The 12,581-nt window shown below is 39.9% G+C and overlaps 1 protein-coding gene across 1 annotated transcript in view; it reads right to left on the minus strand.

Annotated features, from left to right (window-relative positions):
* Positions 1-10,482: 10,482 nt before the first annotated feature.
* The window catches only part of ATG4A (autophagy related 4A cysteine peptidase), a 60,659-nt gene continuing 58,560 nt past the window's right edge, over positions 10,483-12,581 (minus strand). The window contains exons 12-13 of the mRNA XM_043974468.1: positions 12,316-12,427; positions 10,483-11,289 (exon numbers count right to left, since the gene is read on the minus strand). Coding sequence (XP_043830403.1) covers positions 11,225-11,289; positions 12,316-12,427 — 177 coding nt within the window. The 3' untranslated portion in view covers positions 10,483-11,224. The remainder of the gene's footprint in view (positions 11,290-12,315; positions 12,428-12,581) is intronic.

Genomic DNA, 12,581 nt, shown 5'->3' on the forward strand with positions numbered 1-12,581 from the left:
TTCCTTTTCTATCTTTTCCCTCTTATTTCCTTCTTGAGTGAAATTTATTTCTGTAAACATCTATGTGTGTATATGTGTATTCTTCCCTTTTTGACCAGTTCAGATGAGAGTGATATTCAAGTGTTAGTAGTCACTACCCTTGTTGATTCTTCCTTGTTTCTAAAGATTGAAAAATACAAGCTCCAATTATATGAGATAATTTCCCCTAACCTTCTCCCTTTTCTATACTAGAATCTTTCTCCTCCCCTCCCTTTCCATTCTTATTTTAAGATCATCAGTGCATAACAGAACCACTCCCAGGCCTTCTGTCTAATTAGACTCTATGTATAACCCTAATGATAATAGGATTCATAGGGAAGACATGTATCATCTCCCTATATTAGAAGATAAACAGTTTCTCCTTGTTTAGTTCCTTATAATTGTTCATTTATGTTTTACCGTTTTATATTTCTCTTGACTCCTGGATTTTTACTTTAAAGTTTCTACATAAAAAAAAAAAGAAAGAAAAAAGGGGCGGCTAGGTGGCGCAGTGGATAAAGCACCGGCCCTGGATTCAGGAGGACCTGAGTTCAAATCCGGCCTCAGACACTTGACACTTAACTAGCTGTGTGACCCTGGGCAAGTCACTTAACCCCCATTGCCCTGCAAAAAAAAAAACAAGAAAGAAAAAAGTTTCTACATAGCTCTAGTCTTTTTATCAGGAATACTTAGAAAACATCTATTTCATTAAAGAACCATTTCCTCCTTAAAGGATTATACTCACTTTTGCTGGTAAGTTGTTTTTAGTTGTAAACCTATATCCTTTGCCTTTTGAAATATCATGCTCCAACCTCTCTGTTTCTTTATTGTTGTGACTTCGAAATCATTCTAAGAGTGGTTCCTCAGTACTTGAAATCTTTCTTTCTAGCTGCTTGAAGTGTTTTTTATTTGACCTGAGACCTCTGGATTTTGACGATAATGTTACTGGGAGCTTTCATTTCGCCATTTCTTTCAGGAGGTACAGTGGTTAGAGTATGGGACTCAGAGTCAGGAAGGTCTGAGTTTGAATTCTGTTTCGGACACTAGCTATGTGACCCTGGGCAAATTATTTAACCTTTAAGCCTCAGCCTCCCCATCTATAAAATGGGAATAATAATAATTCTCACCTCAAAGGGCTGTTGTGGGGATCAAATGAGCTGACATATTGAAAGTGCTTTACAAACCTCAAAGTGTATACATACACGTATACATATTGTCATCATATATTGTTGTTGTAGTGGCGGTGGTAATGAAGATGATGATGAGAAAGAGGTTATTGTTGTTGAGGAGGAAAAGGAGGAGGATGTACGCTATGTAAAAAAAAATTCAGGTATGATACAGATATGCATTTCCTACATGGAAAAGGATCCCTAAACGCAGAAAACCCAGAAGTGTGGGTTTGGCAAAGACAGACTTAAAAGAGTATTTATTAAACTTAGCTCAGTGTCATTAATGTTAAAATCTGCTGTGAAAGAGATCATAAAAAAGGGAAAAGGACCCACATGTACAAAAATATTTCTAGCTGCTCTTTTTGTGGTGGCAAGGAATTGGAAATCGAGGGGATGTCCATCCATTGTGGAATGGCTGAACAAGTTGTGGTATATGAATGTAATGGAATTCTATTGTGCTGTAAGAAACGATGAGCAGGAGGAGTTCAGAGAAACCTGGAAAGACTTGCATGAACTGATGATGAGTGAGATGAGCAGAACCAGAAGAACATTATACACAGTATCAACATTGTGTGCTGATCGATGGTGATGGACTGGATTCTTCTCACCAATCCAACAGTACAAGAAAGTTCCAAAGGACTCATGATAGAAATGGCTCTCCAAATCCAGAAAAAAAATGGAACTGTGGAATATGGATGCTGAGTGGACCATACTATTTCTTTTGTTTTTGGTGCTATTGTTCTCCTTTTTTTTTTTTTTAGTGAGGTAATTGGGGTTAAGTGACTTGCCCAGGGTCACACAGCTAGTTAGTGTTAGTTAGACACTTAGTCTGAGGCCGGATTTGAACTCAGGTACTTCTGACTCCAGAGCCGGTGCTCTATCCACTGTGCCACCTAGCTGCCCCTTATTGTTCTCCTTTTTTTGAGGTTTTTCCTTTTTGCTCTGATTCTTCTCTTATAACATGACTAATGCAGAAATATGTTTAATTATATGTATATATAACCTATATCAGATTACCTGCTGTCTAGGGGAGGGGTCAGGGAGGGGAGGTAGAAAAATTTGAAATTGGAAATCTTATCTAAACAAATCTTGAGAACTAAAATAAATAAATAAATAAATAATTTTTAAAAATCTGCTGTGAATCTGATACTTAAACTTCATCTGAAAATAAATTAGGTTATGCAATTACTGATTAGGCATTTTATATCTTACCTTGTCTCTGCACTGTCCAAAGAACTCCCAGTACATGTCCTCTGGTAAAATGGCCAGGGGAAGTCCTCTGGTTGCTTGGCCATCCTCTCTGATGAGAAAAACTTTCCCTTCTTCCAGCCAGCTCCACTCATTGGAGCCAGGACCTCCAAACCTTTAGAACTCACAAGGTCACTTCTGAACTTGAACATATCCATCTTGGGATAGCTAATAAGATCAAGACAAAAAGCGCACGCGCACACACAGAGAAAAGCAGAAAAAGAATCCGAGGCCCAAACAAAAGTTCAACTAGTTGAATCCTCCAGCCAGATCATCATAATGATGGGATGGAAAAGAGCCAACCCTTTCTTCTACCTTAGTGAAAGTCTTTGAGTTACATGTTACCTTGTAGAATGAAGGAAGAAAGTGTCAGCTGGAAACTGTCCCTTCTTTTAACTGATGAAGCAACACATTCCTCGGTTCCTGTCATCTAGTATGGGACTCTGGAGTATTTGCTATATCATACTATGTTACCAAGTCCTTTAAACCTTGGGTTATCCCATGGCTTCCATTGCTATCCCATCACCACTATTTCTAACTATCACCGTCACTGTCATGTCCCATCATCATCATTAACAAGTATACATTAGGGGCAGCTAGGTGGCGCAGTGGATAGAGCACCGGCCCTGGAGTCAGGAGTACCTGAGTTCAAATCTGGCCTCAGACACTTAACACGTACTAGCTGTGTGACCCTGGGCAAGTCACTTAATCCTCATTGCCCTGCAAATTATAATGATAATGATAAGAATAATAAGAATACATTTTTTTAAAGAGTTCTTGAAATATGGTGTGTAGAATCTTGTTTTCATCATGGCTTTCAGGTTGCACAAAGATCCTTAAACTTTCCCTCTTCAATTTGTTTTCCATGTTAATTGTTTTTAATATGAAATATTTTACATTTTCTTCCTTTTCAGTCTTTTGGCTTTGTTTTAATATTTCTTGTTGTCTCATAAATTTATAAGCTTTCATTTGGCCCATTCTAATTTTCAGGGAATTTTTTTTACCTTCTGGGAACATTTTGTACCTCTTATGCTACACTGTTAATTTTCTTTCCAAGTCTTTCTTCCATACCTCTCATTTCTTTTTTAAAAAGCATTTTAAACAATTCTTACTTCATCTCTCCCAGTAATTTTAGTTGAATTTGTACCCAGGCTGTTTTGCTTTGAGGATTTGCCTACGGATACTTTGGAGTCATTCCCTTTTTCTGGCTTTGTGTATTAAATATGCCTATCACTATAATAGCTTTTTACAGTGGGGTTCTTTTTTGTTTGCTCATTTTTACAGCCTACTTTCTGACTTTGGGCTTTTATGTTAGTGCCAGGCTCTTCAGACTTCTGGAGGGAAGGTCTGGGCTGTTCCTGCTTCTGTTCTATTGGAGTATTGAATGTTCCATTTTTCTAGGCTCCCAGTGAGAGCTTGGATTGAGAACCTGAACGTTTTCAGTGTCCCCAAAGTAGTCTGAGCCTAGGCAAAGTTTGATCACTGTTTCCCTGGTCTGAGATCTATAAGTTCCTGACCTTGGTTTCGGTCTGAGAAACAGGAGAATTGCTGCTGAACACATTTCCTATCAGCCAGCTGGAAAGCTCTGATGGTTCAGAGTGATGGTACTGAAAGCTTCCCTTTGGTCAGGGATTCCTACTCTGGTTATTCCTCTTCAGGCTTCAGATTAGGGTAGAAGCTGGAACTGAGGGCCCTCTCCACTCCTTTCTGAGCCATACTGCTGCTCCTTGCTTCTGAACCTCCTCCTTGTTTGGTAAACAGAGTAGACTTGTGGCAACTCCTTATCCCAGAATACCAGTGCTGGGCACAGGACCTTTCTGCAGTCTGCCCTGAACTGAGTGTGACAAATGTGCCAGTTGGCTCTTGTTTCTACACCCTTCATGAGGTCTCAGTGCCCTGGTATGGTTCTGAGACCTTGTCTTGCCATTGGGCACAGTACTTACTGCCATTTCTGGCCAGGCCCTGATGTCCACTGTCTTTATCTTCCTCCTGGGCTGGAAAAGTAATTCTATGAGTTTTTTCTTGGATTTCTCCATGATGATTTGGTCTGGTACAATTTCTAGATCTGTTTGAATGAGTTTGGGGAGAGAACTTGCTCCCTCGCTAATGATCTCATAATAGACAAATCAAGTGGTCTTCTCTCAACCTAACTTCTCTTCAGCATTTGACACTGCTAATCACCCCCTCCTCCTATATGTCTGACTGTTTTATCTCAATCTTCTTTATTAATTCATTCTCCAGGTCATGTGCACTAACTGGAGATTTACTCCAAGGTTCTGGTCTAAGTTCTCTTCTCTACATGCTTTTTTTGGAGGGGGGCAGGGCAATGAGGATTAAGTGACTTGCCCAGGGTCACACAGCTAGTTAAGTGTCAAGTGTCTGAGACTGGATTTGAACTCAGGTTCTCCTGAATCCAGGGCCAGTGCTTTATCCACTGTGCCACCTAGCTGCCCCCTTCTACATGCTTTCTTTTGGTGACTTTATCGGCTCTCATAGGTTTAATCACCATCTCTCTAAAGATGACTCCCAAATCTAGAAATCCGGCCCTCCTCTTCAGAGCGCCATTTTCATAGAATCTATTCCCAATTGGACATTTCCAAATGGATATTGTACAGGTATTTCAAACTCAATCTGACCAAAACAAAACTCATCATCTCTCCTACCTCCTACTCCACCCCACTATTAACTTCTTTATTATTATCAAGTACTATCATGCTTCCCACTGCCCAGGTTCACAATCTTGGTGTTACCCTTGACTCCTTACTCATCCCACATAGCTGTACAGTTGCCAAATCTTGTGTTTTCTACATCCACATCTCTCAGAAATCTCTGCCCTACTCTACTTACATCATCACCTTTCTTGTCTAGGCTCTCATCCCATCTCTCCTGGACTATTGCAATAACCTATTTGGCATCTCTACCTCAAAATTTTCCTCACCAAAGTGATTTTCCTAAAATGTAGATCTTACTGAATCACAACCTCCCTCTCCCAACAGATTTCAGTGGCTCCCTGTTGTCTCAAGGCCCTGTTTGGCCCTCATATCTTCACAACCTGTCTGCTTCCTCCTTTTCCTGTTTTCTTACACTACCCTCTACACACTGATCCAGTCATACTGACCTACAACATACTGTTTCCTACATATCTCCCATCTTCAGGCCTTTTTACCGGAAATCTCCTATGTCTGCAATTCCCTTGCTCCTTGTCTCTGTCCTGTTTCCTTCAAGATGCAGCTCAAATGCCACCTTCTTCATGGTCTTTCCTGATCCTCTCAATTCCTAATGCGTTCCCTCTCAAATCTACCTTCTGTTCATTATGTATATGCTAACATATACTGTTCATGTTGTCTCACACATTAAAATTTCTTTTCCTCAAGGGAAGGGACTGTTTCACCTTTGTATCTGTATCTCCAGTGCTTCACACAGTGCCTAGCAGATAAAGGTTTGATAAATGTCTCATGATTCAATAATAATAAATTAAATTTAAATGACTTTAATTTAAATCATAAATGTCTCATGGACTTTTCATGTTTGGGGATATGGTACTACTGATGCCCTGGGTCCCTCCCTGTGTAACAACAAGACTGACTCCAGATGACTTTTCAGTCCCCTTTCTGTCAGGACAGAATCAGCCACCTGTAACAATTGGAGTGACGCCACCTGCTGGAGAGTTACTATAGGAAAGCTCCGCCATGAGGAGAAGGCGTCTGAGGGCGAGCCATGTGATTTGGAAGGTCAGTTCTTTGGTGTCAGGAAGTGACATTTGCTCATGGGTACTGTCTATCAAGGCTACCAGCCAATTAGCTTGGAGCTGTGTGTGTGTGTGCATGTGGATGGGATATTCCCAGTTTCACAGGAGGCTTCTGGGAGGAAGAAGGAAGTGTTGGGCCTTTTTTGTTCCTGACCTCACTATGGCAGGTTGGATGATGGGGTCTCTTAGAAATAGTTAGATTTTTACCTTTCTCTCTGATCATTAGATCCTAATGCTCTTTAATAAATACTTAAATATTCTTGCTAAAGCTTCTAATTGATTGGCGACCACTCATTAGATATTTTAGACAGACTAGCTAGAATTTTAGCCCCTTTCACACCTTTACATGTACATTTTTAGCTTAGTTTTTCCCTGTTCTCTTGCTTTTTTTGTATGGCTGGGTGAAGCCAGCATTTACCACATTCTGTAGGGTGAGGGGGAGTGTTTACACGGAATCAACACTGGAGATATAAAGAAAGGCAAAGAACAGTCCCTACTCTCAAGGAGTTCCAGGTCTGATGAGGGAGACAACGTGCAAACAACTGCGTACAAACAAGACGCGTTTAAGCTAAATTGGAGATGATATCAGAGGGAAGGCACAAAGACCAAGGAGGACTGGGAAAGGCTTCTTGAAGAAGGAAGGGCTTCAGCTGATACCTATGTGAAGCCAGGAAGACCAGGAGACAGAGGAGGAGGGAGAGAGCTCCAGACATGAGGGTCAGCAAATGAAAATAGTTGGAATTGGGAGATGGGGTGTTGTGTTTGAGGATCAGTAAGGAGACCAGTGTCACTGGATCAAAGAGTATACATGGTGGAGGGGGTGGAGGTGGGATGGAGGGTAAGGTGTAAGAAGACTGGAGAGAAAAAAGAAACCATGGCCGAGTAATGAAGGGTTCTGAATGTAAAACAGAAGATTTTATATTTTACACTGGAGGTAATGGGGAGCCTCTGGAATTTATTGAATGGGAGGGGTGGGGAATGACCAACCAGAAGTTATTACAATAGTCCAGATGAGAGTTCATGAGAGCCTACCCAGGGCAATGGTAGTCATCGGAGAAAAAGGGATGTATATAAAATATAAAGGATGATGTGGCAATTGACTATATGGGGGAGGTGAGGGAGAGTAAGGAGTCAAGGATGGCATCTAGGTTATGAGCCTCATGTCATTTTGTTACTAGCTTCTGAGCTTCATCTGTTCAGGGCCAACCTCCAACCCTTGTACCTCAGGTCTCCTAGGGTTGGTAACTGGAGAGCTGCCACAAGTTGGTTAACAAATAGAGCTTCTGGCTGACAAACTTGGAAGAACAGCAGCAAGTATGGAAGGGGCTACTGCTAAAACTCTGAAAACAGTAATGGTTCCCACGTACCCTATTCCTTACTTCTCTCCTCTATTCTAAACATCTTCAATTTCTTCAAATTATTCTTCCATGACTTGTTTTTGGTCTTTTGGGTTTTTTTGGCAGGGCAACGAGGGTTAAGTGACTTGCCCAGGGTCCAACAGCTAGTGTCAAGTGTCTGAGGCTGGATTTGAACTCAGGTCCTCCTGAATCCAGGGCTGGTGCTTTATCCACTGCAGCGCCCCATAAAGGCCTTTCTTACATCCCCAATTACTTTACATTTATTTTGTATATAGTTTTATGTACTTACGCATATTGCTTTCCCTAAAAGAATGTAAGCTCCTTGAAGGCTTATTTTGGATTTAATTTTGTCAGATATTTCATGGATTATTTTGGTTTTTACTCAGTATCTCAAGCATGCAATCAATTGATATATGCATGTTTTTGTTGGGGGCCAATCATCTGACAGTCTCTCAATGAATTTGTGTGAGCTTAGGGAAGTCAATTACTCCTCATGAGCTTTTAATTTTCCAATCTGAGAGAAGACCCCTAGTTTCATGAAAAGCAGAGGATCGTTCAGGACTGTATTTATTCCAAGTGCTATTGAGATCACAAAACTTGTAGAGCTGAAAAGAACCTTAGAGATCTTCAAAGACAACCCCTATCATTTATTTATTTATTTGTTTGTTTGTTTGTTTTCGTGAGGCAATTGGGGTTAAGTGACTTGGGGTTAAGTCACACAGCTAGTAAGTGTCAAGTGTCTGAGGCCGGATTTGAACTCAGGTCCTCTTGAATCCAAGGCCAGTGCTTTGTCCACTGCTCCACCTAGCTGCCCCTGTGCCACCAAACTGCCCCCCATTATTTAAAAAATGGAGAAATAGAGACCAAAAAGGGACAAGTGACTTGCCCAGATTAGTGGTATGCCAGGGATTAGAACCTGATTGTCCTTACTCCTAATATGTCACTCCAGTATGATGTGGGAAAATGTAATTGCAGTACTGTTGTAGAGAGAAAGGAATCAGACTTGGAGTCAGTAAAACCTGAGTTCAAATCCTGCCATGAACACTAGACTAAATATCACTGTCACCTGTAAAGTGGAGGTAATAGTACTTTTAGTACCAAGTTATTAGGGTTGTTGTACTTTGCAAATCTTCAAGTGCTATAGAAATGTCAGCTATGAAGGTAAGCCTAATTTACATTTGGGACTGCTAAAGACCTAGAATTAAAGTGCTCATTCAACAGCTCTTTCACAATTAGCCTGGTTGACTCTTCATTGGGAGCCTTTAAAAAAAAAGTGGATCTCCTAAAACCTAGTAGTTTCTTCTGTATAGTGGGTATAGTATGCATTTGAGGGTATATTGTGCTAATTTTCACCACTTCCTCCAATTACTATTTTGCTTTAGTGACATAGGGCAATTCCTCTTGAGGAATTCTACTACTAAAACTAAGTCCCTGTGTTTTTTTATAAAAGCCACACACAGGCTGCACAAGTCTAGGAAAGTCTCTATGTATAATAATTGCTACTTTTCTTTATTTTTTTTTCTTTTGCTTATTTTCTGGGGTTTTCTAATTAAATTACCATGTTTTCCACAGAAAATAGGGATATTTTTGTCTCTCTTTCCCCTAAATTTATGCTCAAGTTTTTTCATCTTACTGCTATTACTAACATTTCTAGAATTACCCCAAATAACAGTGGAGAAAGGGAAAGGCTTCCTTGCTTTAATCCTGTATTTGGTGGGAAAGCTTCTAGTATTTCTCCATTGCAAATAGTGCAAACATTTAGTTTTCAATATACATATACTTTGTCATAATAGACAAAGGCCCCTGTGCTTCTATTTTGTAGGAGCACATTTCATGACAAAAAGTTTTAAAGCTGAACTTTTGATCCTTTGCATATAACTTCTTCCTTTGGTAATTTTTTCCCCTAACTCATTCATTCAATGCAAGCTCTTGGCTCTCACTCAATCCACACTAACAAAAATAAAATGTAAAAGAATATCAGAATTAAAAGACTAAAGGATCCTCCCCCAAGAAAGGAACTCTTTTTTAAGAGGAAGCCTTAATCTCTGTTAAGTCTATGAAAGAGCTGTTCTTTGTATCACAGGAGACCTCAGGGATCAGAATTAAACTCTTTCATTTTAAATATGAGGAACATGATCTGTCCAAGGCTACATGGTAAGTTAATGGTAGAACCAGGATGATATGTACTCTTGGTCCAATATGCTTATTTAACCTAAGAAGATTCCTTTTTTTTAAACTGCAATTTAGCCTCTATGAGGCAAATTTTGAAAAGCCAACCATAACACTGCTAAAATATTTAACTTTAGAGAAAATGAAATATAAGGCACCAGAAACTTAATTCCTAGATACATAGCTCTGTCCATTCACAAAGTTTCCATGAAAGAAAAAAAATCTGCTCACATTGTCTTGTCTCAGAGATCACGTCTAAATGCTCGTTGCATCCTTTCTTTATATATTGCTGGAGTAAAGCCATTATGGACTAGGGCCAGGAAAGAAAAAGAAGTAACTGATTGGGGGGCTAAATAGCTGCTACTCCTCCAAGAGGGTGGGAAGTACAAGAAAAGGGAAGGTTGGCAGAAGTGAGGAAAGAATCTAAACTAAATGAGCTCCTTAAGCAAGGTCCTCTGGCTATGGAAACAGTGAGACAAGTGGCTGAAGAGAGCCAAGTCCTACATTTACACACACACACTCTCTCTCACACACACACACACACACATACACACACACACACACACACACACACACACACACACACATCTATCCATATCCACACAATGAATAAGTGGTCAGGGAAGCATTCAATGGATGTTGGTTTGAAAAGAAATGCTCTTTAAATGGTTCCAAAAGAAAGGTGATTCATGGATATCACATGATTATGTAGACACCCCAGGAGCAATATGTGAAATGAAAAAATAAATGAGGCACAATTAAAAGCACAAACCACTTTTTGACTCTTTATTTTTTGAACCAAAATCAGCAAGGCAAAAGATCCTGATTCAGCTTGAGGTCAGGGTGAAATGTATCATATGCAGCCATGATGGTAGGGTGAGGATGGCAGGGGGGGGGGGGGACAGTGATAGTGGCACAGCAGCAAGCAAGCTTCTTCCAAACAGGAAGGAGGTTGTAAGAAGTGTCCATTTGCCATAATTCCCTTGATAGAAATGTTTTCATACAAAATTATTCAAAGTGCCTAGTAAAATAATTTAACAAGACCTTTCGTTTTCCCTGATCCAGACAATTTACTTTTATAAAGAAACAACTACTTCCCAAGATGCAAGCCCAAAGGCGAAATCAGAATGGTCTCTAGGTGAAGAGACATGTTACAAGGAGAGAGAGAGAGTAACCATCTTCCACTAAGTGGTTCTGAAACAAGACCAGAGTTGTCCTCCGGACATACAAATCATTAATTTAGGTTCACTGTCTCTAAAATAAGATCGAGAATTACCATGGTCCTGCTTGAACACCATCTGGCAATAGGTTCATTCTTTTTCTTTCTCTCTCTCTCTCTCTCTCTCTCTCTCTCTCTCTCTCTCTCTCTCAGGGATAGAGCTCATGGGAAAATGGTAACGGGTTGAGTTTGGATTGATATTGTGTTCTGTGCTGTTGGTGATTCAGGCACTCTGGCTAGAAAAGTTCTCTGCAATGTGGTGCCAGGTGGTAGATACAGGCTGGATGGCACTACTTCATATACTCAAAATCTCAAAGTCTTCTTCCAGTTCAAACAGGTTATTGGTGGATTCAATGAGTTCTACCAGAACATGAAACAAAAGGAAAATTGGATCATGGAATCTGAGTTGTAAGGGACCTCTAAGACTATCTGGTCCAATCTGGACCTGAATGAGATCCCTCTCTACAAATATGCCCAACAAGTGGTTATCAAGTCTTTCCCTGAAGACCTCCAGTTATGGGGAAACCCACTACTTCCTGAAGCAGCCCATCCCCCTCTCAGAGTTCTAATTGTTAGGAAACCTTTCTTAACCCAGAGGCTAGATCTGCTTCTCGCCAACTTGTACTTCATTGATGAACACAAACAGGGGGCCTGATATATGAAATGGAATGAAATGAATAAACACTTATTAAGCGCTTACTATGTGCCAAAAATTGTGCTAAGTACTGAGGATATAAATCAGAAATCGAGATGGTCCCTGCTCTCCAAAACAAAGTTGAGTTCTTGGAGAGCATGGACTTCATAGCCTATCAAAATCTTTTGGGATCCTGTTGCTGGCATCTCATGTGGTACCTATGCCCTAGCTCGGCTCTGTGTCGTTTGCAAGTTTGATTAGCACACTATTAATAACAATAATAATAATAACAACAGCAATAGCTAATATTTATATAGCAATTCTAAGATTTGCAAAGTAGATATGTATTATGTGTGTGTGTGTATATATATATATATATATATATATTTGTGTATGTGTGTATGTATGGATGATTACATTTGGTATCTTCATCTAAGTAAGTAGTAATAGTAAAAATGTTCAACAGTACAGGGCCAAAGTCTGATCTTTACATGATATCGAAGGGCTTACTGAATTATCAAAGAAAAATTTAATACAATTCATTTCATTTTTCTAGATCATGTATGTTATCTCACTCCTTGAAGTGACATGCTCTATATGGGACATAAGATAATTCTCAGTTAACCTAGCAATTCAATCACTCAAAACATTTCATTCCAACTATTTTGGATAAAGAAACATTTCCTTTCTCTACAGAACATGCCGGGCCATGGTTGTCTCTATCTGTCTCCACTCTCCTGTCAATAGCATACCTGCACCTGTAGTTGTCACTTCCGGTTTGGTTGGAGGTATGAAAGGAGGCCAGTGGGCTGGATGCTTCTGAACCAGCTCAAACATCTGTAAACTCTGTGGCTTTAATATCTCCTAAGCAAAAATAAAGGTGTTTCTCAATATGGGAGATTCATGATAGTATTATAACCACAATCCAGAGGCTAGACTGTTACCTGCAACAAATAATCCAGGAGATAAAGAGGGATAGCAAGTGGCTGATATCAGCCAAGGTATTCGTGGGATGTGC

This window comes from Dromiciops gliroides, chromosome X (genome assembly GCF_019393635.1).
Source record: "Dromiciops gliroides isolate mDroGli1 chromosome X, mDroGli1.pri, whole genome shotgun sequence".
Classification (NCBI taxonomy): Eukaryota; Metazoa; Chordata; class Mammalia; order Microbiotheria; family Microbiotheriidae; genus Dromiciops; species Dromiciops gliroides.